General features: G+C 39.7%; 1 protein-coding gene across 4 annotated transcripts in view; it reads right to left on the reverse strand.

Moving 5' to 3' along the window:
• Window positions 1–26,548, reverse strand: part of CCDC60 (coiled-coil domain containing 60) — a 46,118-nt gene that overhangs the window by 11,390 nt on the left and 8,180 nt on the right. Inside the window, exons 2-8 of one of the 4 annotated variants that reach the window (XM_021412745.1) lie at window positions 16,588–16,719; window positions 15,128–15,211; window positions 13,624–13,715; window positions 5,201–5,281; window positions 2,436–2,612; window positions 1,817–1,939; window positions 724–828 (exon numbers count right to left, since the gene is read on the reverse strand). In XM_021412745.1, coding sequence (XP_021268420.1) covers window positions 724–828; window positions 1,817–1,939; window positions 2,436–2,612; window positions 5,201–5,281; window positions 13,624–13,715; window positions 15,128–15,211; window positions 16,588–16,719 — 794 coding nt within the window. The remainder of the gene's footprint in view (window positions 1–723; window positions 829–1,816; window positions 1,940–2,435; window positions 2,613–5,200; window positions 5,282–13,623; window positions 13,716–15,127; window positions 15,212–16,587; window positions 16,720–26,548) is intronic. The other 3 variants (XM_021412746.1, XM_021412747.1, XM_021412748.1) reach the window with 3 other exon arrangements.

Genomic DNA, 26,548 nt, shown 5'->3' on the forward strand with positions numbered 1-26,548 from the left:
CACTCTTGTTCTATATAGGCACAGTTTGTCTTGATTGAGAATATACAGAGAAAACAGAACAGCTCTGAAGAGCTCTGCCCTGCAAATCAGAGCATAAATTGTCCAATGTTTTAGCAAGTATTTGTGAATAATTCAAATAAATGTTAAGTCAACACTGTTGTATTTATTGACTAAAAATGTTGAGAACTTAAATATTTACTTCTAACAGCATAAAAGTTCAGAAGCAATGCATCTTCTACAAGTACTCATCACTGCCATGCATCATTGATAGAATAAAAACAACAGCTAAACATCAGTTAATAGGTTTTAATTACAGAACAAAGCCAGCTATCTGGAATTCCTGTTTAGTTAGGGGATATCTCTAAGGAAGTCTCCAGGAATATGCATACGTATATTACTACAAGTTTTTAATTTACATAATTATTAACAAAAGGAGAAAGGAAAGAAAACACAACTAAATTTCAGTGGGTTAGCTCAGTATTTTCTGTAAGTTTTGGAATGTGCAATTCTAGAGGACCATTCTGTGCTATTGATTTAACCGTACACTACCCTGCTAACTGCATGGGGACAAAGTCGATGTGAAATTTGTTATTGCTGCATAGCACAGAATTACTAAGACTTCACTTAAGTAGTTATTACTTGAAATAAGAGAAAAAACAACTCATAAATGACATGAGATTCCCAAACTCTCATTCCAAAGACTATCGTGAATCGCACACGTACGTTAGACTCCAGCAGGATAATATAGAATGCATTGAACTGTTGGATTCAAGAGTCAAAGCTTCTAAAAGCCAGTGTATGGCACACAGCTGGCGGAAAAGACATTCACTGCAAAAGGAAGAGACAAATGTGTTATGCTACAGATAGGAAAACACAGTCACACTGGCATTGTATTGACTGAACTAGATATATCTAACAGTAAAATAAGCTTTTGTCGACAAAAAGCAGTACTGCAGCAGAATACTTCCACTGACCCAGTGAATTCTACACACCCTTTGAGGTTTTTGCAATGTTGTAGCATATTTTTGGACATGAAGCTTTTCAGAGGACTTATCTTCGTGATGTGCTCAGTGCTTTCAAACCTACGAGAATTCCTGCACTAATGAACTCAAGATTTGGGTTCTTAGGTTGTTTTGGATTCTGTGGTAGCTTCTACAACTTTGCATTTGAAAAGAGGCAGTGTATGAGTTCAAAATGCCAAACCAAGCTCTTCATGAACTAAGATTATCTTCAGGGGAATCAACTTTTTACTAGGGTAGATAGTGATGGGACAAGGCGGAATGGTTTTAATCTCAAGGAGGGAAGGTTTAGATTGGATGTCAGGGGGAAGTTCTTCACAGAGAGCGGTGCTGTGCTGGAACAGGCTGCCCAGAGAGGCTGTGGATGCCCCGTCCCTGGAGGTGTTCAAGGCCAGGTTGGATGGGGCCCTGGGCAGCCTGGGCTAGTACCAGATCTGGAGGTTGGTGGCCCTGCCTGTGGCAGAGGGGTTGATTATCCTTGGGGTCCCTTCCAACCCAAGCCATTCTATGATTCTATGATTAGCATTTTTAGCTTAATCCACATGCAAGTATAAATACATAAAGACACTTTTGGTGAGCAAGAGGTTAATGAACTTAGAACAAAACAGCGTACATGGTTTACGTACTGTGTTCTCCTGCTCTCTTTCTTAGGCCTAATGTTTTTGTTTTTCAAGCAAGGAAAACTAAGATTTAACTTTGACAGCCTTTCCTTAAAACACCACACATGCATATTTCATGCAAATAAGTCAGAATTTGCTGAATCAAGACGTGGAGAGCAACGATGCCTTCAAGTATACCTTTGTGCTTCAGAGGGTCTTGGAATCAGGACACTGCTGTAAATGGGAGTGAAAGACCGTAAGGTTATCCTTTTTTTCTTCTTCCCTGATTTTTTCAGGTAGCTGCTTTCTGTTGGAGCAGAACTGTCAGAAAGAATAAAGTCTGAAGTTAAAAAAGGGAGTATCTGAAAGGAAGACTATTCAATGATTAAATAGAGCGAGAACCAGAAGAAGGTGGTAATAGGGCTGAACTAGCCAATAAACCCATTCTGCAAGACACACCACATAATCTGCATGCAGTTCTTTATTATTCTCAGTGTTGTGGTTGCATTTAGGTGACAAAAACATGGCAAAGTCTCACCAGATCTCCTCCTCAGAGAATCAGTTCTAAGTTGCCAATGAAACCTCTCCCACTTCACCCTAAACATCCACCTTCCAAGCTTCCTCCTTTTTAACAGTGCAACAAGCAATTTTGGTCCATAACTGTTAAGTTCAAGTGTGCTCACTGAGATTATTAAGCATTTTCTCTTCAAGTTCATAGTAATTAGTAGTAATATTCAAGCTCAGTGACAGAAATGGAGATTGTCGCTTTTTAAAAGCGCTGACTTCGGACTGCAAAAAGCCCTTTGAATCAACTTACGTGTTCATTTCTTCATCTGACTCCTCTGCATCAGATGAATATTTGCATGGCTGGAAGTCAGTTCTCCATCTCGTCACCGGAGTCTTTTGTGCTTTCAATGTGTTCTGCCTCTCCAGTGATTCTTGGTGAAGTATACGAAAATATTCCCCACCTTGCTTCACAATACTGATATGATGCCTGCAAAACATCATCACGTTATCATCACATTTCATAATGTGTACTAAAGACACGAACTTAAAATTTAAGAAATTTTGCATTCTTTGCATTCACATTCTTCAATAACCAAGAGTTCAACACCAGTATTTCCTTTTGCAATATGATAACAAAGGATAATTCACCAGTGTGAACTGCGAGATCTTTCCATCGTCTCTTTCAGCATTGTTAGATGTTGGAGCTTAACTACTGAACTCAACACCATGGTGTTTACTACTTGATTTGAAAACTCCCTGCCTAATTCTAATTTATAGCAGCCAGTTGACCACTGGGCCCCTAGTCATCATGTGTTGTAACAGGCCATGCCCTGAAGCTCCCAGTTAGCTGCTAAATTCCACTTGCTGGCTGCAGGCTGCATTGTTAAGTCACTGGGAAGCCATCAGAGCTGAGGGCAATAGGCAGGTAATTACTGCAAGAGCAGGAAATAAAGGGAAAACCATAATGCACACCCATTGGATGACCACAGACGGAAAAAAAAAAGACTTAAAACATTAATTAATGATTAAAACATTACCTCTAATGTAGCAGACAATCCAAGTCAGACAAGGGCATGCTGTTCAGGCATAGGATGCAGCCCTTTAAATTAACATGGTGCTGACTTTCAAATTAGGTGTCATCAGGCTGTATTGATTCTTACTCAATCCAGGCTTGACAGATTGGGCTTGTTTCTTTTACTGAAAAGTAACAGCCCCCTTTAACCACCAGAAATGCATTAAAGCACCTGAAGATCACAGAGAGTACAAATTTCAGACACTGAACTCACTAGATCTCAAATGGAATGATTTGCTCCTTCCTTGCTTTCCTTGATGAAAAACTATTTGCACAACGTAATGGTTTGAGGACTTGGTTTTGTCAGCATTATTTTTAAGTCCACCAATCATAAACAAAATCTGAACACCTTTCATGTTCAGGTAGATGATAACCCATCTGCTAGATATTCCTATGCTAACTTTGGAAAAAAATGAAATGAGAAAATAAGATGTCCTCGATAAGAAATACTGCGTGCTTTAAAAAAAGATGAGGATTTCAGAGCTGAGTGGGACATGACTTTTTCTTCCATAAAACCCAAGTATTTTGAGTAACAGACATTTATTGGAATGCTAGAAAACGTTTAATATCTTCAAAGTCTTGCTTTATGATCTTCTCCAGTAGTTCTCGCTTACTCTCATTTCTCCCAACCATGAAGATGTCTGTATGAAAAAGATTTTTTTCCCTCTGTAGTGCTTTTTCTACGTTACTGTGTACATTAATATAAGTATTCCCTCAAAGATCAAGAACATTGCTGTAGCTGCACATTATAACCATACAAATACCAAATGATAAGGTTATCACACGAATCAAAGACAACTGATAAAAACAGATGGTGATACACCAGAAAGATGCTTTTTGTTTGCTCACTGTGTTGTTGTTTCTTTTAACAATAATAGCCACAACCAGTCGTATTGGAGAAAGATGTGTTAAGTGGCAATTGGTACAAAAAAGTACAATTTAAAAAACGTTATGGAATGTAATTAATAAAGAAGGATTTAATATGCGTGTGCAAAAACCAATGGGCATTCTCATACACCAACAGGAATAGAAAAGCTACACACAGTTGTGAGCAAACATTCTGAGTCTGTGATTTCCTTGAAGTCTGAGGTAGTACAACAGATAGCTCTGCAGTCTCCAAGTGCTGACAAACAGATGAAACAAATGGAAGTGTAGCATACAGAAGAGCTTTAACAAGAAACAAACAAACAGAAATTCCTCTCATAATTCCATGAAATTATTTGTGAAATATACATGAATTACCCTGAAGGTTCACAGACACTGGACAGAAGAACTGTAGCTTAGAATATAGGTGGCCAGTATAGAAGTAGGTGACCAATGTACTTTTGTGTACTACTGATTTACAGCATATTGCTAGAACAGGACATCAAATATTTCTACATTTTAATTCTGGTATCAGGATACCCTGTTCATACCATAATGTAATCAATTTGTGTTGCCTATTTCACAACTAGGTGAGAATCATTCATTAAAATGTGAATGCAATCAATGACGAAATGTTCAATGCATTTATTAAAACAATTGAGCTTCAGTCAATTTCAGTGACAACACAGGTTTTCAACCGTATTTCAGACAAAAGGACTTTTTGTTTTCAAGCAAGAACTTCGTTAGCATGAAACATAAAGGAGTTTTCCGAGCAGTAATGATGCATCACCAATTTTTTTTCCCTACAGGAAAATATTAAAGATACAGGTCAAAATGAATTGCATAAAGGAGAGACCCAGTAGTGTACAGCACATATAGAAAACTGCTTGCAAGCACTCTGCAAACTCTTTCTGCTTGTCAGTCTTCCCCTATCTATTGTTTTAGGTGCAAAGAAGTTGCAGCCTGCTCATACCAGTTTAATTCTTCCTCTCTCTAAGACCTAATGTTATGATTATAGTGAACAAAAACTGAGTTGTGATCTTTAAGGAAAATAACTATCCATCAAACAGTTTAACTATACACAGATAATTTCTCTGATCATGGAAACCGTTAGTCACCATTTCATAGCATTTACTTACCTTAATGAAAAAAGGCTTTCTAGCAATAAAGCTAATGAAAGAACATCTTCTGCTCCAGACACCGTACAGCAGAAATTCAGCCTTTTTCCAGAGGCACAGAGCCAATTGTAAAACGAGATAAAAGAAAATATATTTGCACACTGAGCTGTTGTTACTTACAAAGGACACAAAGAACAACAGGAGACCAAACTCTGCATTTGCTGCAAACTGTCAATGGTGAGATATCAATTTATACCAATGGAGAATCTGTTCCATTCTCTTATCAGTAAATGCTGGAGCTGTTGACCATTTCTCTCAGTTCTTTATTGCCCTTACATTCACTGTGGTAACGTGTATATAACTGTGCCGGTATGTCCATAAGTTAGTTACGTTAATATTGTTTCTCACCTTTGGGATCCTGAGTGAGGTGAGAAAGTCTCATTGTAAATGAGAATTAGAGCACTCTTCACTTAAAATAGACTCAGTGAGTTACTGAAGAGTGCTTACGTGACCCTCCTTTAATTACCAAAAGCCATGAGAGGTGAACCTGAGCGAGCAAGTCCTGCTCTTGTGCTTCACATGGCATTTGGGTTGTGTTCTGAAAGCTTAGCATATGGGCAAAAAGAGCTTACAAGTACTCATAATTAATATGTAGATGCTAATGTAAATTAATTAAGAATTTGGGTTTAGGTAGTGTTTATAACCAAGCTGCAGAGATACAGCTGTATACATGAGGCAATGGAAAATCAGGAACACACTGGTTACTGCTCCTATTTAATGGCTGAGTAATCACACAAGAAGAGTCTAATAGATAAGTATTCACACATCTATTTTCCCTAAGTTCACTTAATACCAGATTATAATTACATTAAGATCTATTAAATGTAGTTACCAACCCATAGAAACTCAGACATATGCTATCATTTACCATAATGAACCACTAAACATTCTGGAAAGGAACTGAAGTGGCACCAGATCAACATCTGCCTTGAAGACACACACAGAATCTGGAATACCCACATTACTTTGGATGTAGATTCCCATTTTATTCTCCTGAAGATGAGCACAACACACTGTGCTCAAATGGGTTCATTTACAAAAAAATAAAAATAACAAAACCAAAACAAACTCTGTATGAAGGAAGCTGCCTCAGCCTGTCTTCATAAGAAGACAGTAGATCTCCAGTAGCTCCATGTCTTTTTAGTGTTAGGGGCACCAGCCCTGGATGCAGTACTCCAGATGAGGCACCCCAAGGGCAGAGCAGAGGGGAGATCTATCTGCTTGCCTTACCACACAAAGGTATTTACAGAACAATGACATTTTAATACGAAATAATGGAAAACTCATTTTAAGTGTTAGCTTTGTTCAAACACTCAGTGACAATGTGTCATTTTGTTTCACGATACATGGAATTAGGCTGTCATGTTTAGATAGTGAAATCTAATAAGCAATGAACTGCTTGCACTTACAAAATTTCAAACACAAACATATTTTTGCACGAGAAGAAAGGAAACGGAGACTCAAATGAACAGTCTGGAAGGGCAGAATTGTTGATGGGAACAGCAGTCCTTCCAGTGATTGATGATAGGGATAATGATTCATACATCCAAACACATAAATGGATGTCTTTGGCCATGACTGCTGTCTAATTAATGTGAGCCATCACTCATGTAAAAGAAAATTTTTGCTTCTGGAAATAAAATGCTACAAACTGCCAGCAGTGACAGTGCTAGAAACATGACAATTAGAGTGATTTCTGCCAACCAGGAAAAGGGCACAGAACTCTGGTTTCCCAGCAACTGACATTATGAAGTATTAAGTACACGGGAAACTAATATTGGCAGATAAACATTTCACCTTCTCAGTTTCTGCTGCCTGACTCTTTTTTGCTTCTTAACTCTGTGTTACCTCTCCTTCCCACTCTCACATACTCCACTGGATCACCGAGTAAACCATTTGCATCAAGGAATGCCAGCTTAGCAGAATCTCCGAACTCTGAAGTCTTTTTCAACTCTGTGTATATATAGCCTTTGTATAGGTTCACGGGTAAGGATAGCAAAGGTCATAACGCAAACTCCAAAATCAACACGTTTCTTGCCTTTCAAAATCTTCCCATAGTAGCACGAAAGTTAAATGGCTTTGTAATAGAAAATATCCAAAGACAGATAGTTACAAAGCCACCCACAGGAAGACAAGTAACAGGAACAGCTCTTAGGGTATGTCAGTCTAACTGTTGTTGCAGGAATAAAGAACGCATTAACAGAGCCTGGGCTTGCTGTGTAAAGACTGACTTTTAGAGATCTGCCTTCAGGAAACTTGAACCGTTGTAAAGAAACATCTAGTTTCTCATTTAAAACCAGCCAATGGAATCCTACTAAACTGCCAGCAGTTTGACATTTGGTTTTATTCAACTAGCTTTACTAAAACAGATGCAAGGGAACTAATTTTCTTCACACTACCAGAAGTGCAATGCATGACAAGGGTTTAATGCAACCCTTTTTGCAAATAAAGGTTTGAGTGAGTGGCTTGCAAAATGGCACGGACTCCTTCCCTTTGAGCTTGTAGCTCCAAGCTGCCCATTCCTAGATATTGCTGATTGAGGATGATCACAACTTGTCATTTTTACATGGGTACCTGTGCTTAGAAGATTGTCGCTGCACAAACAGTTGTGTTTGACTAAACTTAGAAAATATCGCTGCTTTTCTTAAAGTAGCTCTGTGTCATGATAAGTATTAAAATAAATTCATTTATTTTCCTCTAGAACATAGCACGCATCTGCATCCCAAACTGAAAGAGAGCTTCAAGCTCACATTGGATCAGAAAAATCCTCAAAAGCATCTGTTTCTATCCAATGGCAAAAGTAGTCTTGAGGGAGTGGACATTAACTCAGGAGCTCAGGGAAATGTCTCATGCTAGGTGCAACAAATCCAAGCCAGTACAGTCAGGCATTTAAAGTCTGTGCAACCCAAGCAGAACAGTGACCTTCTAACAGGCTCTTCTATCACCGTGCACCCCAGTGCATATCGGCAGCCTTGCCAAAGGAAAGACCAAGGATGTATTAATCAGCTCACGCAGTGGAGGGGAACGTAAGGACACCAGTCTGGGAGCTCACCCTGTTTGTGGAGCTTAGGCAAGGACAGACTTTCAAAGCATTATCCCTCTTCTCACTTCTCTTGGTATCAATAACATTTGTACGTCTACCTCCACCTCTTCTGGGTGCCAGAGAATACAAGTAATGACGGCTAGGCACACCACTGATCAGAAATTAGTTGTGACAGAAACAACAGAATATGTTTGTCTCCTCAGTGAAGACAGAGATGTTTCCAAATCACTTTCATAGTGCATTCTGTTGGGTTCTGTTTCCAGTTTCTATCACCTTACACACCTCCTTTTTACACAATGATAATGTGAAAACTCTCATTTTAAAAAGCAGGCTTATTTTTTAAGCTCTGTTGTGCTGTTTTGGGTGGGTTTTTTGTTTGTTGTCGTTTGGTTTTTCTGATCAGAGAATCATAGAATGGCTTGGGTTGGAAGGGACACCATGGATCACCACGTTCCAAACCCCTGCTACAGGCAGGGCTGCCAACCTCCAGCTCTGGTACCAGACCAGGCTGCCCAGGGCTCCATGAGTATTTCCAGCAAACTTGCATGGTCTTGCTGGCTGAGCTAGCCCACAGAAGTGATTTATGGCAACCTGCTTTTATAACATATTAGCTACAGACCTCCAGTGCTTTGGTAATCTTTTTTAGCTGTGTAAGTGTTCCTACACCTTGCTGTGATTTATGGTTAGTTATAAAGACTTCTGCCTTCTTGGTTTTCGTACAACACATCCTCATGCAACTGTGGATTACTTAACATTATTTCTGGATCACATTTACAGATGTCACTGCAACAAAGCAATAAAAAAAAAGGTATCTCCCTCGGAGCTGAATGTCATTTCAAAGTTGCTCTGCTTCCTGGGTTTGCTTAGCCTTAGTAAGAAGTAGCAATAGGAGATTTCCTTCTGCAGAAATGAAACAATAATCCTTGGCACAAAGCTCAAGATATTTGAATGCTCAAGGAGAAACATGTTGTCTTTTCTGCCATACTGTAATCCACCCACTGAATTCAACACTGGGAAACACTTTGTCTAGTCAGTCAGGGCTATTTTCAGCCTACATTTTAAACCTCCACTGGAAGCAAGATGCATTGTCTACCAAAAATTGGAGTTAGAATTATCTACAGATTTCCCAGGTTGTTGTTGTTTGTTTGTTTGTTTTTTAAAATGCTACACAAATATAAGCAAATTCCTTCCCATAATTTAATGGGAAACACTACCTGGGAGCTGGCAGGTTCCTCCCCAAAGTGATTTGGTGCAACTCATCAGCAGGAAAGCACACAAGGCTTTCTGCTCAGAACTAGTCACTGATAGTGGTGAAAGATGACCAGTTTGAACGACCTCTGCATTCAGCGATCATCCTCTTGTATATTTACAGTCTAATACTGAGAGGAAGCATGAGTTCGTAATTATAAGTTTTATCTTCTCTTTAATTATGTTTTTCAGCGTTGAAGGTAGCATATGAAAGCTTTATGAATGCATTTAAGTCTGTTCCAGTAACGACTCTTGAAATATTTTTGAGATCATCTTAACATTTTTACTACTATGTCATGTCACTGTGATCATTATTGCTAAAAACTCCCTCACAGTTTGTTCCATTATATTCCTTAATACAAACAAGCTGCGAGATCACAGGCACTACTTGCCATGAATATGTATCAATTAACACCCAATTAAGACAACCGCTGGCTGTTCCTTTTCAATCATGAGGATAGGCAGCAGAAACCAAATCCACAAAGGTCATTAGCATTCCCTGACTCTCTGTAGCAGCTATTAGCATGCTGCTCTGCTAGCCCAGCTGCTTTCACTGAAATGAAAAGTTGCTGTCCTAATGATTTACAACTCCAGTCTTCTTCTTTTGTGCATTTTCCACCCTGCTCCACCTCTTCAATAGCTCCTTTTCTACATCCTGAATTTGGTACTGAGAAGTGTTGCCAACACGCTCTTTGGTCCAAACATCAGTGAAGAAATTCTCACTTGAAATTATCTGATCCTGAAATTTCCTATTACAGTATTTGGTCAAAAAGTCTTCTGATGTCAGTTATTTGCTTTTCTTACTGTTCTGCAAATGTAGTCAAAGTAACATCGTATGAACACTCAAGATGAATGTCCGGCACATTTCAATTGCTAAAAGTCAAGGATTTTCCAGTTTTAGACAACAAAAATTAAAAAGAACAACAGTTAACGTACACTTCTGATTTCCAGGTACTAAGTCTGTTGGATATTACTCTGCATCCTGGGTCATTTGGCTGCTGCATACTTTAGAAAGCATCAGAGAATGCGAGCCCATACTTCAAAAATCAGTTTCCCTGACTTTTCTCAAGCAGATTTCTCCACAGCCATTATAGTTCAGATAATATTTCACTTAAATAATACAAGGTATGTAGGAAACATGACTCAAATGCCATAGTACATAGACCAAATTACATTAGATATGCTGCAGGATCATCACTGTGATTACAGTGTAATACCACACATTCCTTACATGAGGTGACAGGCAAATTCATTGAAGCACGTGCTGAGACAACAATGCTCTCTCTTTGCTTTTACATTTTCACTACTCTACTCTGCTAATAATAAATAGGCAATAAATTATATTAATCTCGCCATGCTGAATCCTTTTTCCTCATGACGGCAATCATGAATGGTCTTCCTGTCCTCATCTCAACCCTTGAGCCTTTTTTCGGTGTTATTTTCTGCCCCTGTTCTTCTGAGGACTAGGAGTGTGAGAGCAGTGTGTTGGAGTTTAGCTAGCCACCAGTGCTAAACCACCACCCAATGCAGTCCATGGAAAAAATAAATATGAAGAGACTTGTGTTTCAATGGCCTAGGGAAACCAGCAGACAAGAATATTTCCACGCAGGCGTTTTAAATTAAATGAAGCCAGTTTTGAATGCAGCCATAAATTTAAGTTTATGGGACTGGAAGAATGTGGAGGAGTTGGAGATGCTTTAACCAATACGTATTTCTTATTTGTCAGCACAACAAATTCTGCTTGGGATATTAACATGGAGCTGGGTTCTTTCCATCTTCTGCATCAGCAGTAAAAAGCATTCTGCAAGCCAAACTAGATGTTAAAGAAAAATTGCCCAACATCCCTATCCTTTGCGTGTGTGGTACAGATACAACTGATTGTAAAGGCAATTTATAAGACAATGTGCATAAAGGAATATAATTTTGCTCATCCTTTTGTCTGTATTGGCTTCTGGAGGTGAGAAGGGATAGAAGACTAAAAGTTGGGGATTTAATCCCTCGTAAAAAGATAACATTAGAATCAAAAATACATTAAGATCAAATCTATTCACATCATTAAAACTCTGCATTAACATCATTTTGCAGATTACATTACCATTAAATATCCAGCAGAAGGTAAATCTGCATTTATGATTATGTCTTGAGTCAGAAGTAGGTTACACAAAACACTTCACGTGTTATAAGAAACAACAACACTCACTCAAAGTGATGAGCTGGATCTCTTAAAATCTTTCCTTCGAGCTTCTGATTAATCGGGGCAGTTTTGGAAGAAAAATGAATCAGAAAAACGAGCCATCATAGAATCACAGAATCACCAAGGTTGCAAAAGACCTCCAGCATCATTCAAGTCCAACCAACCACCTACCACCAATATTTCCCACTAAACCACATCCCTCAACACAATGTCTAAACGTTCCTTAAACACCTCTAGGGTTGGTGACTCCACCACTACTGAAATCTAGAAGAATAACTCAAGCATTCATTCACTTGAGACGTCTGAGTTGCATTTGTAATTGGAAAAAGTCATACTTTCCTAAAATAGCTTATTCAGCCTTCAAAATATGCAGCATTTATTATTTTGTGGTTTATTACCTTTTTGCCACATTTACCAAGTGACAATTCACTAAAAGTTAATTAGCAGAATAAGTGGAAAACAAAAATAACCAGAGTTAGGTAAGGACAGAAGGGAAGAACATGAAATGTAACGTTATCAGGGGTAACTAGTATAGAATTTAGAAATTGCTCTGATGTGACAATTGGAAGTACTTAAAAACACCACACTGTGACAACTAAAGATGTGATTCCTCAACAGCAGTACATGCAAAGAAGCTACTTTGGCCTAGCTTCCTCAGCTTTTGTAAATCTGCACTCTCAGTCAAACAGCACGAGAATCTAATTCACCATCAATATATCAAGCTGATACAATACCACATGTTCTTTTGATTGGAAAATCTGCTTATATTTAACTGATGAAATTATTAAGTTTTTATATAGATGTTTGTCATCTTGCTGCTTGCTTTAATTCAACTATTTTTATCTAGTGAGTGTTCTTCAAAGGCTTCAAGTCTACAAACCTCGTAAACTCTCACATAATCTGCACCCCGTTGGGGCTGGCAGCAGTAAATCATCAATGTTACCTGCAGCAGGCTGTAACTAAACCTTGCCAGAGGTAAATCTTCTTGTACTACTGCTTGCTGTCTCAGCTGCAAGTGAGTCTTGTTTCTGAACACTCACATCAAGGAAGCTATATGGTTCCAAGGAAATTTAGAAAACCTTGAGTCATCTACTGCAGGGCCTATTATACAGCTTTGCAAATATTCAAGCTAATACTGAGCAAATACAACGAGCTGTCTCCATAGGCAAATTTGGAGTGTAATCAGCATGCGTGATTGAAACAGAACAGCATATAGAAGCTTCAGCCTCATTAATGTAAGTAGAGACTGCAGTAACGATGCTGAAGTATGGGCATCAACAAGATCCAAGCACGTGTAAAAGAATGAGATGGGAGAATGGTAAAGTCTATGTCCAACAGACCTCCTTGTATTTTTTTTCCCCTTTCTTTCCTTTAAATGAGACTGTAAGAAATGCTCTGCTGTGGCAGTGGAAGATACCATTCTCTGACAGTGGCAATGGAAGATACCTTCTAGGAAAAGCAAGCACACCCAGCCACGTTCTGTGGTCAATCCTCTAGAATTCATAATGGTTGCAGTCCAACCTCAGCTGGCTGCACGGCATATAGAAGCCCAATATTCCATATGAGTCTATGCATGTATTTCTCTTTATTTACTTTTCTCATTGACTACCAGATCTTAACACAATATCGTTTCAACCAAAAGACTGCAAAGAGGTAACAAGCACCTTAATAACGAACACTAAAACAACACAGTACTGATACAGCTTGTAGTCACTCCTCATGCAGCACTGACAACATCTTGAGCGTCCATAAAGACTATAAAGGAAAAATTACAAACCATCTTGTCTAAGCCATTAGTACAGTTGATGACTTTGCTGATTAGCCAGCTGCCGCCACCGCAGGACCAACAATTCCTTCAGCTTTAACTGGCCCATTTCTGTGTGCTCTGGATTTCCTTACCTCAAGCGAGCTAGAGTTTTACTCAGAGTCTTCAGCTCCTTTCCTGGTTCTTTAAGGGAGGTGAGTCTTTTCACTGATTCCAACGGATCAGACTGAAAGTGATCAAGTTGAAAAGGAACATTAAGCTATTTAGAAGAGCTTAGCACAGAGAAGGTACATGCAGTCTCAGGGTTCAACTTTGACCACTGCTTTCCGAGATAATCATCATCTGGGAGAGCATTATGACATTTCATGAGCACGTAAACAAACCTGGTATGATATGGCTCTACATGCCCATGTATAAGTGGGTTTCAACAGCTTTTAAGTCATTGGCTGACTTCAGGTTTGAAAGTCCTACAGGCAGCTAAGAACCTGTGAGGTTTATAAGACCAAGGCTGGAAGAAGAGATTCTTCAATGACCTAGGCTAAGGGAATAACTGCTGTGACTGCTTATGCACCAAACCACAAAAAGTGTACACAAGAGAGAAGTCTCCTACAAGTTCTAGTCCAGGAAAACATTCAGACTCAAATCAAGTTGATTGACAACAACAACAACAACAAAAGGCAAAGAAGAGAAAGCAAAAAAAGCAATAGGAAGAGCTGCACAGACGTAGCTCTCTTTCTGGAGCACAGAGTGTAAGGTATCCATTCTTTTTGTTCTTACTTCTTTTATTTTGTTTTTTAGGGGTGAACAAATCAGGTTTGTAATTTTACACAAAGGAATTAAAATCATCTACTTTAGGGCACTGTTCAAAGTGCCTGCAACGTTTCTTCCTCTGAGCAGCTATGCATCCAAATTTATGGGAGATGAAAGCTTGTATTTGCTGTGGAACTAGCCCTGGCTTAGAAGTACCCTTGGGACTTCCAGAGAACAGCTGCATCAATTTCATAGAATTATGATCCCATGCTGTGGACATACAGTGTTTTTGCATGTGTTAGTTAAGCTAATAAAACATGCAGCCGAGGCAGAGTTCAGTGTGCAAAAAGTGCATGGCTAAATTGCCATCCATTGAGAAGAGTAATGCTGGTGGACACAGACTGAGGTGCAACCTAAGGTGTTCCTTGGGGCAAACCTGTGCATCTCATAATGTGTCCAGAAAAATAAATTCCCAGAAAAGGAAATAGAGTCCTATAAGCATTTTTAATCTCAGGCTTTCAAGATATAAGTATGCGCAATATTGGCCTATGTACACCAAAAATCACAAGTTTTTATTTAAGAAGTCATTTTGAATGCATTAGTCATTAGCTAAACTGTTACATCCCTTAAGGTTGGTCTTTTAGAAGTGATGAATGGAGCAACACTGCTAAACTGAATTTTCTGAATGCTCTTTTTACCAAATTACAATATAACCTCGTCTCACTCATCAGCAATAGTTTTATGAGATAAAATCTATGACACATTAGCAGAAAGACTGGTTCTTATGCATAGTAGGGCTTGTAAACAGCAACTACTCGTATACACTCAAAGCACGATGCTCATCTGTTGGCTCCTTTAACTCCATAGTGAATCAAAGCACAGTCTCACCTTTGGACTGACAGAGCCCTCATTAGCAGTATCCTCAGCCACTTCTCTTGGTGTTTCTTCCTGCACGTCTTTTTCCACTGGTTCCTAAAAATGAACAAAAACGTGTAGCCATATTTATAATGCTAGTTAGCCACAGAGTTGCAGATCACCATTTTAAAAAATAAGAGGTGCAAGCAACCTTTCCTACAGAGATGCAGACTAAATCAAAACTAATGGCAAGTCTGATGTAGAAACACTTAAAGCATCGCTAACTCCGGCACACAAATAGATTCTCATGTGAAGCACCTGCAGAAAAAACTACCGTGCAAAATGCATCCATGCTTTCTAAATTACTGCACTTGAATGTTTTTTTAAAAAAAACTCTTCTCATGGAAGGCTATTATCTACCATGTCTAACATAAAAAGAAAATCCAATTTCCAAAACAGGAATAAGAAATTACTTACCTATAATTGTTCTTCCCTGAAGATACATACTGTGATGGATCACTACTTGTGTGTCTGTGCTTTCACTCACCATGAAGGCACAGACTCATAAAAAGCCCTGAAGTCAAACAATCACATTTTTAGTTCTCCTTCAACCAGCACTTTATTCAAGTGGAAGGAAGATATATTTCCACCTATTGAAATCATATATATATACACACACACACACATTTATATGTAGATTAAGAAAAGACTTTAGATCACTCAGCACTTAGCCCAGTACTCTGGTACTTGGGCTAAAAGGATATGAAAAATAGTAATTCCTTCCTGCAGTAGTTTCAGATCAAAGAGCTCATTTATTGATCCCAAGCAAAGCAATGGAAAGCAGGAGGCCCTGGGAAGCTGTGTTCACATAGCTAGGGCAGAGCTGATGTGCAACAAAGACTGAAAGACACAGCACAGCAAATGTAGAGCTTTGGATGAAGTGCTTGCTATTTCATATAGCTTTTGCGCAGCCGAGTAAAGCCTTGAAATATTTGGATGTTTTAAAAATTCTTAAGAGCGAATCATTTTGCTTATTGGAATCTTGATTTTAGAAGGCACAAAATGGTTCCCAAATCTATGAAACATTTCAATAGAACAAAGGCTGAAAGCGTAAGGAGCAGCGTTCTTCGCTCACTAGAAAGCTGTGCACACCAGTATTCTAATATAATGACTAAGGGCAGACCACAAGCAAATAACAGAATAACAAGTAAGCAGAAATGATACTGCGAGCAAAGCAGCTGGAATGGAAATAAGGTTTTCTGCAGCACGTACAGATGAACTAATGAAATGTCAAAGATGAGTGTGCAAAGGCTCTGCTATTTCATGTGGCTGGGGAGCACTTGAACGAGCTGGGTCAGTGGCAGGGACAGATGGCAAGCCAACACTGCTCGGGAGCACATGTCCCACGTGCAGAGGGATACCAGTGTACTTGGGCTGCCTTGGTGTTTGAAGAAAGCACATTCGCATGCTGAATGAGAAAGGAATCCTTTTACCTTCAGAGCAGTCTCCCACCCATAGGAAATGCAGAATTTCCAGTCTGCTTTGCTCCTGACTCTCTTTTCCCCAGCAGAAACGGCAATATGTTGACCATGCCCAGCTACCACAGCTTTCACAGCTGGTGATACCTTGAATGATACAATTCAAACAACAAAGGCCTCTCAGAATAACTCAGTACTCAAGGGGAGGAAGAGTGGTGGAACGTAGCCCTAAAGTTTAGATTGCTTGTAAGTACCAGTACACTGACCACGAGTACAGGCTGCAGAGCACGAGGAGAAAAATTTTCCCAATACAAGTTCTTTCAGAGATTACTGGGTGTGTTGAAAGAACAAATTTGTGACCAAAATTCCACAAGGTGCAACATTATCCTGCATCCTACCTCTGGTCAGCCATCTCAGCCAGTTCAAGAGGAAAGGCAAAAGAAAAAAGCTGCGAACCCATCTCTCCTTGGCATGGTTGCTCAGGGAAGAAGGGGAGGGAGGTATCACATATGTCAGCCCTTCCTCTCAGGTGCTGATAATGAGATTCAATCAGCCTTATCACAGAAAACAGCAGGGAACAGCTTCTTTTTCTACGACATTATCTTTCATTACAACGCCGTGTATTGGAAAGGTGCAATCTGAGCTTAAAACAGTAACAGTCCATAATGACGGAATGGTATAATTCCTTCTTTTTAATTTGCAGTGCAGATATAAAAAATCTGAGGGAAAAAAAAAGGTGGTAAGTCTAATTTGTTAAACTCAACAATATATTATCATGACAATCTGAGGAATCTTTGTGCAGAAGCAATACATGGGCTTGGGTGGTTTTATTTTTATTATTTCTTTTTTTTTTTTCTCTTCTGGTGTTTCCAAATTTAGGTGAACTATGAGAAGTCTCCTTATTTGCTTTTAAGCCATCAAAAGGCCTGTTTCATCATCATTTCCTCCTTTCATTATAGCAAAGTAACAAAATGACGTACAACGCCATATGTAAGAAAACAACGATTTAAATTTAAAAAAATCATAATGAGAAAATATATGAAAAATGGTCCAAAGAAAGACTGAGGAAATGAATCCCAAAGTTTGTTTGCTAAAACGATGGAGGTCGTTTTTCTTGAGCTCACATCCAGCAGCCTTAGGTAAAGTCTACTGCAGAAGTAGTGCAGTAGGTGGAGCTCAATGCTGCCTGGTTGGAGGCGAGCCCTTCCATTGCTATCACAGGTGGCTGCAGGCACACCCAAAGCTCTGCTATTCTTGCTTACCAGCTCAAGACAGTGCTTTGCATGCCCTCTCCATCTTTAGAAAGAAAACTGAAGGCTCGAAGTATTTTTGGATGAACAAATTCTTTTCAACAGCTTGTTTCAATCACAAACGACCACCTCCAGACACTCTATATTTTATCCTAACAATTCCCAGGTACATCTACTTTCCCTTCCAAATAATTATGAAGAGCAAAAATTCTTCGGCTCTGACACATCACATCCTTTTATTAAGCACGCTTTCCATTTCACACACTTATCTTTGCAAATGTCACTCCGAGTTCCCAGTTTTTTCTTCAAATCCTATTGTGGATATAGCATGACGCGTATCTCATCTACAGGTGGGGAGCTGTAGCACGCTAAGCTTGACCTTGGGTTGTACATTTTCAACTTTTGTTTTTGGTTAAGCTGGGGAAAGAGCCTGCTATCTTGGCAATCCCCAGAGCTTTCTTCATTCTGGCCAACTTGTTTGGTTTATATGCTACTGGTAAAAATAGTGATCAAAACACCTTTTGCACTCTTCTTCCTAATACTGCTTAGTATCATTTCTAATATCACTAGTAGCATTACGATTACATCTGCAAGATGTGAATGTGTTTTGATGAACAGAAGTCACAAGCTGCCCATTTGGTCATCCAGATGCAAGACCAACCTGATGAAATATATTTGTCATTTTACAGCAGCATTTAGAAAGCTCTTGTTAAGCAACATGCAGAGAGATGACTACTGCTCTTCCACAGGTAGCATTCTAAATGCTGATTTTTATAGGCAGTATTCTAGCCAAGTGCTCAAGGTATTTTAATTTTTTTTCCCCCTATTTCTTCTTACACTGCTGCTGCTGAACACTGACCCTTCTTGCCCTTTCACTGGAATGAGGGAACGTGGAGCAGATACCAGGACCAAAAGAGAATTTTAAATTAAACACAAGGGACTCCTAGGCAAAGGACTTCACTAACAATATCCTGCAGAAAACTAAGATTGCTTTAAAAGCAGCGTTATTTCAGTGCTTCGGCTTAAAGCTATACCACAGCAAGATGCAAATACACATCAGCCTCAAAGACAAGATACCTGATTTGTTAAGGTTATGCTTTACCATATCAATAATGCAAGGCGCTTTCCAGTTGAGAATCTCTGCAGCCAATGGGAACGCTTGCTAAGAGCTATTGCAGCAGCTTGCTTTCCTGGGTCTCCGGCCAGAAACAGTCCTGATATCAATAGGGAGTGATACTCATTCCACTGTTTTACCATCGGTGGTTTTAATGAGGGAGGGAGCTCCAGTCCTGTCAGCTCCCATTCTGCGCTCTGGTGCACGCATTACTGTCAATAAAGACGTATCAGGAAAATGGAAGGAGGCAGCTGAGAAGTGAGAGAAAGGTTATCTACTAGTAAAGGCGTAAGAATGAAATTTGGAATAAGTAAACTCAATTTCACATCTGTCAGAAAATTCTTCTGACATCCCAAATAAAACATTTAACACCTTATCCCAGCTGGCAGGCAGGACCCCACCCCCACTTCTTTCCAACAACAATGGGTTTTGGTACATGAATCTCAGCTCACGGTGCCGCTACTGCACATATTAGAAATGTCACAAATAACACTGCTCATTTGTTAACTTTTTTAAGTCTTTAGAAAGGATACACAAAGGAAGACTGCTGTTTACATAGCAGAACCAGCTCACATAGCTTGGCATTTATCCCATCAATTTCCCTCAGCTTGTCATATTCTCTGGGAAAATCCTCCTTTTATTTTCTTTTCTCCAAAGAATACTCATAGAATCATCGAATGGCTATGGTTGGAAGGGACCCCAGGGATCACCATATTTACTGTATTCTGATAAGTATGATAAATTTTGTAAAATAATTGGATCTAATTAGTCTCAAGTGTAACACCATTGTTGTCAGTGCATTTACTCCACGGTTCCTTTTAACATTATATGACCTGCCACCTTTTTATTCTCCATAAAATCTTTTCATTGCAAGATGATCTGAAAAATGCATGACCTAAACATTTTGCATTGCGTCCTTATGAGTCAAGGCAAGCAAACATGCAAAAAAAAAAATATATATATATATCACTTCTATGGCATGTCTCCTTATTCCTCCTATTTCTGCCAGTTACATGGGCTCTGGGCAACGTGCCAGTATGTTTGGTTTATGCAGCTCTCCCACAGCCTTCCATGCACGCTTCTGGTGACACACTTACAATAGAAATTATACTTGGCCTTTGCTAATGCTTTTGAGATGTCTCCCTTTACTGAAGAAATAAAAAAATTACAAACTTTCTACCCAAATCTTCTTTCAGAAGACCAAACATCTCCGACCTTTTGGATCGCCAAAGGTCCGTTCTACTAGAAATAAATGTAATCTGTTTTTAACTGAAAAAAAATAATAAAGACCTCTAGCACCGCAATAGGGCTCAGTAGGGTGTAAAATTTCTTACAGAAGTGCTGAAAAGATCCACTTAGGCACAAAGGATGCTCAAAAAGCAGAAACATCTACAAAACTAATTTTTTGTTTTGGAAGTGCTTGATCTTCTCTTCATCCAACACAGGGTTTCTTACTGGAATGCTAAGCTAAAAAACATGAAAGTTCATGAACCGAGGCAGCAGCGTGTAATAAAATTAACAGATCGATATCTTTTACGGCACAGAGTCACTATTCAATCAAAAAGCAGCAAACAAAAAAAAAAAGAACACGCTATTCTGCTTTATTTCATAGCAAGAACAAAGGTAATTTGAGGAGGAGTTGGGGAAAGACGCAGCTGGAGAGCAGAGTTAGCAGCCTGGGGAAATTCAGGGAAATGTAATTGAGAAGGAATTATCTCTTTAATTACTTTTGACCAAATCAATAAAAGCTGTGGAATAAAGAGCACGATGACTGCCACCTGGTAGAGGACAAAGAATATCAGAAATTGAAAATTACCACAAAACTGAAATACGGACATGCTAATAGCAATCCGAGCACTTCTCTCTTAGAAGGGAAAAAAAAAAAAAAAGGAGGGTTAAGGATATTAGTTCAATAAATAAGAAGTGCATGCAAAAATTAAAGACTGCTCCTGGCCAATGCTTCCCATTCCCTGCGGTGAGGACTGCTAACACTTCACTGTGTCACTTGAATTTCAATTTGTCCACTTCCCACTCCAGGATTAGAAAAAGTAAAAACACTCGGACTGCTTCCTTCTGAACTTCCATGTTTTCCCCCGTGCTTGCTTTTATTTACCAAACAACATCTAATTCCTACGGCGGCGTTTAATTTTGTTGAGGCACAGCACTGATTCCTGTAAGTGCATTAATAAAACAGAGCCAAATCCTACCTCTCCTTTGGCGTCAGTCCCACAGATGAGCAGCTATAACCATGCTCAGAGGTTGCAGATGTGTAGCTGAGCATGGCTGGCTCTGCACATGATGGATGGGGCATTCTTCTAGCTAGGCAGAGATGGAGGGGCTACAGGGGCTACCCTGGCATCCTGTAGCTGTGAAGACTCCAAAGCCTATCCGTAATACTTGCACGGTCCCCGTTACTACAGCAGTACCGCAGCTTACCACCTGTAAGATATTAATCCTCACAACACTCCTGTCAGTATGCAGTATTATACTCTGCATATATGAAGGATGAAGGCACAACAAGTGACTTGGGGCTCCAATTTCCTGGGCTTTCTGTGTACGTCATACGTGACCAGGGACATCTCTGAAGCCAAAAGCTGGCATCTTAACTTGATCTGGAAGTCACCATCCTGCAGGCTGACTGAATCTTACACCATTTCTCTCCGTCTGGATACCCTCCATTCTTCTCAACCAGCTTTTAAATGAATATTCCAATGTTCATCGTGTGGATGCTGAACACCGAAGTTAGGTGCATTTCTTGTATAGTGTTGGCACCTTGCCCTCTTCCTTTTCCTCTGTGCTGGCCACAACTCCTCAGGCACTGTAAGACCTCCAGGCTCCATAGCAGAGCCACTTTAGCTCAGCATGAGATGAAATTCTGTTGTTTAGCAGAACCTAAATTTAATAGCACCAAGGAAGCAGGATCAAGGCGGTCTCTAGATAAGCACTGCTTTTTCTAGGTCATTTTTCTACTCCTTTCCCACAGGTTCTTATAGTCAGGAGTTACTTCAACTGGCAGTGGCACAGGACTGCAAAATGCTAAACTGGCTTGAGAGACTGAGACAAAGGAAACTACCATACGATGACCTACACGCAGTCTTGTGTTAACCAACACGCTTGAAAGAATTTGTTTTGCAGAAGTACAATCAGAATGAACCTAATCAGACGCCTTACACATAAACAAAAAAGGTAAAGGCAGCTTAGGAAGATGGAGATGGTTCAATAATTCGTAAATTGGAAAACTTCCTTCTGAGACACATCATTTCTTGTTTGTCTCCTGCCCAGCTTACACCTTAAAATCACATACAGACCAAGTCCTTCACGCAAGGGATCATATGCCATTCCACTTTGCCAACGCAGATCATGTGGAATAGCTTACACATTGGACAGAAGAGACAGGATAGTGCTGAATGATCAACTCAGCAAATGAAATGCGTGAAGATTGGGGCCTTCTCTTCTCAAAAGCCACTTCATAACATTTTTTTTTTTAAAAAAAGAGATGCAGATTCTTAGCCTCATCAAGAAAGATAATATTCTAATGCACAAATTACTACTAGAGATTCTCTCCTCTAAGACACAGACAGGTTGATCAGAATCTCTAAGCAGACTGACAAATACAAGTTTTGTTTGGTGTTACTCTGCATGCAGTGATATACATAATTTCAGAATATAACCTTCCATATGGAGTAGCTAGCCAATGAGAATGATATAGTACAAACGTTATGGAGTTCATCTATCACTTTAATTTTGAAAGACGAACCATAATTTGGAAAAACTTCTCTATTTATTTTGCACACTGTCTAATCTTTTGGATATTCCAAATCATATTTTGAAAAACTCAGATGATTGAGTTTGTGTAATGAGAAATTTAATGACCTGTAAAATGAACAGAGTGCATCTGCCAGCCCTAACAAAGTCATCTTCTCACCACATGCACAACATGATATGGGACTGACAGTTCCAGTCTATTTTCCCAAACAGCCACTCCTATTACTTCCCTAACACAAATAAGCATTTTTAGATGCAAGCTGGAGAGTAAGAGTATTAAAACGCGGATATGTTTTCTTAATATTTTTCCAATATCACTTTAAGTAGAGTAAATCAAGAAATATGCCATGGTTGCTATATACATGGACATTCTACCTAGATAAATTGAAATTTACAAACAAAAAGATAAATTCTTGAGTTACTGTTTAATTTTCCCAAAGCACATTTTTGTCAAAGGGTCCAGTTCCTTGTTGGAATAAAGAACCTGACTGAATTCTTGTTTTGCAGTGATAAATACGGTCCATATTGCAGCAGTGGGATGAGCTTGTTGGCCAGCACGAAGTTCATGCATGACAAACAGGAGACAGATGAACCATGTCAAGATGAGAATCTTACTGGCTAAGTTTTATGCAAGATTAGACAGAGGACCCTTTAGTTCCAACACAAAGCCCAAAATACCATTGATAACCTATGTCAAGGTCCTGGTGAAGAGCTCTGCATGGATTTTAGGTGAGGATGGTGAGACACTGGCACAGGTTGCCCAGTGAGGCTGTGGATGCCCCCTCCATGGAAACATTCAAGGCCAGGCTGGATAGGGCTGTGAGCAACTGGGTCTAGAGCAAGGTGCCCCTGCCTATAGCACGGGGTTGGAACTACAGGATCTTAAAGGCCCCTTCCAACCCAAACCACTCCATGATTCTATGGTAACATATCAACAAAGATCCCCTCTTTTTATTACCTATGTGTAATTTATACTAAAACATAAGCACGCATGCACACCTCATCAGATAAAGTTAACGAGCATTCTTTCACTGAATCCACTGGGTTGTCTGCAAATAAAGCCCTACGCTATCATACCCGTGACTTAAACAAAGAAAGAGGGATTCATATTTAGGAACTACTCTACAGTGGTGGTAAAATAAATGCAGCCCAATTCGCTCACAATTGATACAAATAAGGGAATAAGCTACAGCTAAACCACCAAAACTTGACTTTCCAGAGGACAGCTATTTTCAGAGACATTTTGCAACAGCCATGCCAGCTGCACACACAGACTGCATTACATCTGTGGCCCATTCTCCTCAAGCACTGTCTTTGTTTTGATTTCCTATTTTGTATCCCATTAGTTTTAGGGCTGTATGTCACGCTGTCATTAAATCACTGTTTTCAAGCGATAGTGTCTTCTAGCTGACCTCAGAGCAAAGCAGTGCAAAGATTTCAATTCGTACCATTTGCCAGCATAAGCAAGAGGTGCTGGAAAACCTTGTTGAGAGCCTGTATCCCATGTAGCTAACTCATTCTGACTTACCAATTACCGCCACACACCCATTCAGACCTCAAACATCTCATGGAGGTAATACAAGTTAACCCTGTTTTCATGAGAACAGTTGATAACGAAACACCTGAAGGGGAAAAAAAAATTACACAGTATTTTACCAGAAGTAGTATGTTTAAAAAATAAGGATAGGAATGCTTCTGATGAGCTAAAGGGGACGGGAAGGTGGCTATTTAGAAAAGGATTTCCCCCCCCCCAAACTGTTCTTTTTTAATCCATATTCACTAAAAGACGAAGTTTACTGACAGCAAGAGTGACTTCTGAATGCCAGACTGCCAAGTTGAATGGATTTTGTACTTCCAAGCTCTTATAAAAGCAAACAGACTAAAAACCACTGAAACAAACAAACGAAAAATCTCAGAAAAATAAAAACCAAGCTGTGATTTGATGGATCTGGATAAGGATCATTAAGATCCAGCCAGGGGTTTAATTTCTCATTTTTCATGGGTTAACAGCATCATCCATAGCTCAGGCTGCTGCACAGCGGCGCAAGCTCTATGTAAGGCGGCAAGAAACACATCTAAAGAGTTTCAGAAAACACAGCAGTGCCCCTGATGGGAGCTTAAAGTGCATTTATGCGATGGCAATCCACCCATCATCTTCACCAGCAAACAAGGACAGCATTTGTCAAGGCAGAGCTGGCGGTGATGTGCCTGAGAACCCCCCAGCCATGGCACAGCTGTCTGCATGGAGGGCTCAGCTCCCTGAACTGTAACGAGCAATTTGTCTCACAGCTTTGATTCGCTGTCAGTTTCGCTGACAGCGACTCCAAGAATTAATTCCTAACGTTTCAAGGTAACCTAACGAGAAGAAACTGGAGCAGGATGCGGTGGATTCCTGCAGGTAACCCATCACCCGTTGGTGGTATTAACAGAAAGAAAATAAAAGGGTTTCTGTTACGTGACATTGCTAGACCGCTTAACAACGTAACCCTAAGACATAATGTATGCTGCTTTTCCTTGCTGATAAGGGACAGGGTGTTTTAACCACCCACTTTAAGCTAATCCTGTGTCAAATGAAAGTATTATACATTAAATCTAAAACATCTCTAGCTCTGGCATAACCGATCAACACTAAATAGAGCAGAAGATACCAACTTCAGAAGAAAAAAAACATGGAGAAAGGGAATATACTCTCCTTAAATTTAGTTGCACTGTTATGCTGTCGATGGATCACAGTTCAACTATTCCTGTCCATTCTAGACAAAAATCTTTGTCAGCAAATTGCCACTTTCCCATGGCTTAATGTTGCCTTGCCTGACTGCTGTATCTGATAGCAGTCACACTATTGTTTATTAGCAAGTCAATGAACCTGCAAGTATTATTACACCTCCCAGAGAGCACCTGCCCCAAGAGCCACCAATGAGCAGACTTCCAGACCTCTGCTCTTTCCTGCTCCCCCTCTATTCAGGCGCCTGTCTGACATTTGAGGAACACATGTAAATGTACATGTAAAAGGGAAAATCAACCGAGGCAGAGTAGAGTTCATAGACAAAGGGTTCCTGAAGCACTGAGAGAGAAATGCTAATGCATCGCAGGACCAAGCGATACCACCCTGGAACCCTGGCCAGAGCAGGACCCTCAGTACAGGAGACAAACAGTGCTAAGGGGTCACTGGGAACTACTGGTTGTACCTAAAGAGGAGACACGAAGAACAGGGGTCAAAACCATGGAAGTAAATACTTTCAGGATGAAGCACTGCAACCCAAGGGCTGCTCGTGCTTAGTGCACGAGGAACCCTATGATTTTTTTCTGTCAGACATTCCACAGACATTAGTTCAAGGCCAAAGACACACACAACAGTGTGCACTCACAGTGCCATGGAGGAGCCAGAGACTTCTTTGGGCTCTCCAATTTACCACCACCTCACTTTAATTGTGGCACAGAAAACACTACCAAAACCAAACAAACAAGAAAGCCACTAAGAACTACAATCTTTTTACTATAGACATATGGATTGTTATTTGGAGCCTAATGTAATACAGCTAGAATGAGTTAAAATTCAAAATTGTTCTTAAAAGGTTAAGCTTTGTAATGGATGCAGTGCACAAATTAAAAATTAAATACAGCACAGCTGCTTTATGAAGCACCTTTTGGCCTTTAAATCAAACTGTGTAGGCGTGTATGAAGTCAAGCTGCAATCTAGCGGCGTTTTACTTGAGGAGTTTGGAATTTGTTTTTCCTATCTAGATTAGGAGAGAGGACACAGAAACCTTTCAGTAGAAAGTCACTGATTAATTACACCAAAATCTCCATCTTAATACACTGGAAGAAAAACAGCCCCAGGCCATAG

Source organism: Numida meleagris, chromosome 14, assembly GCF_002078875.1.
Source record: "Numida meleagris isolate 19003 breed g44 Domestic line chromosome 14, NumMel1.0, whole genome shotgun sequence".
In the NCBI taxonomy this organism is placed as follows: Eukaryota; Metazoa; Chordata; class Aves; order Galliformes; family Numididae; genus Numida; species Numida meleagris.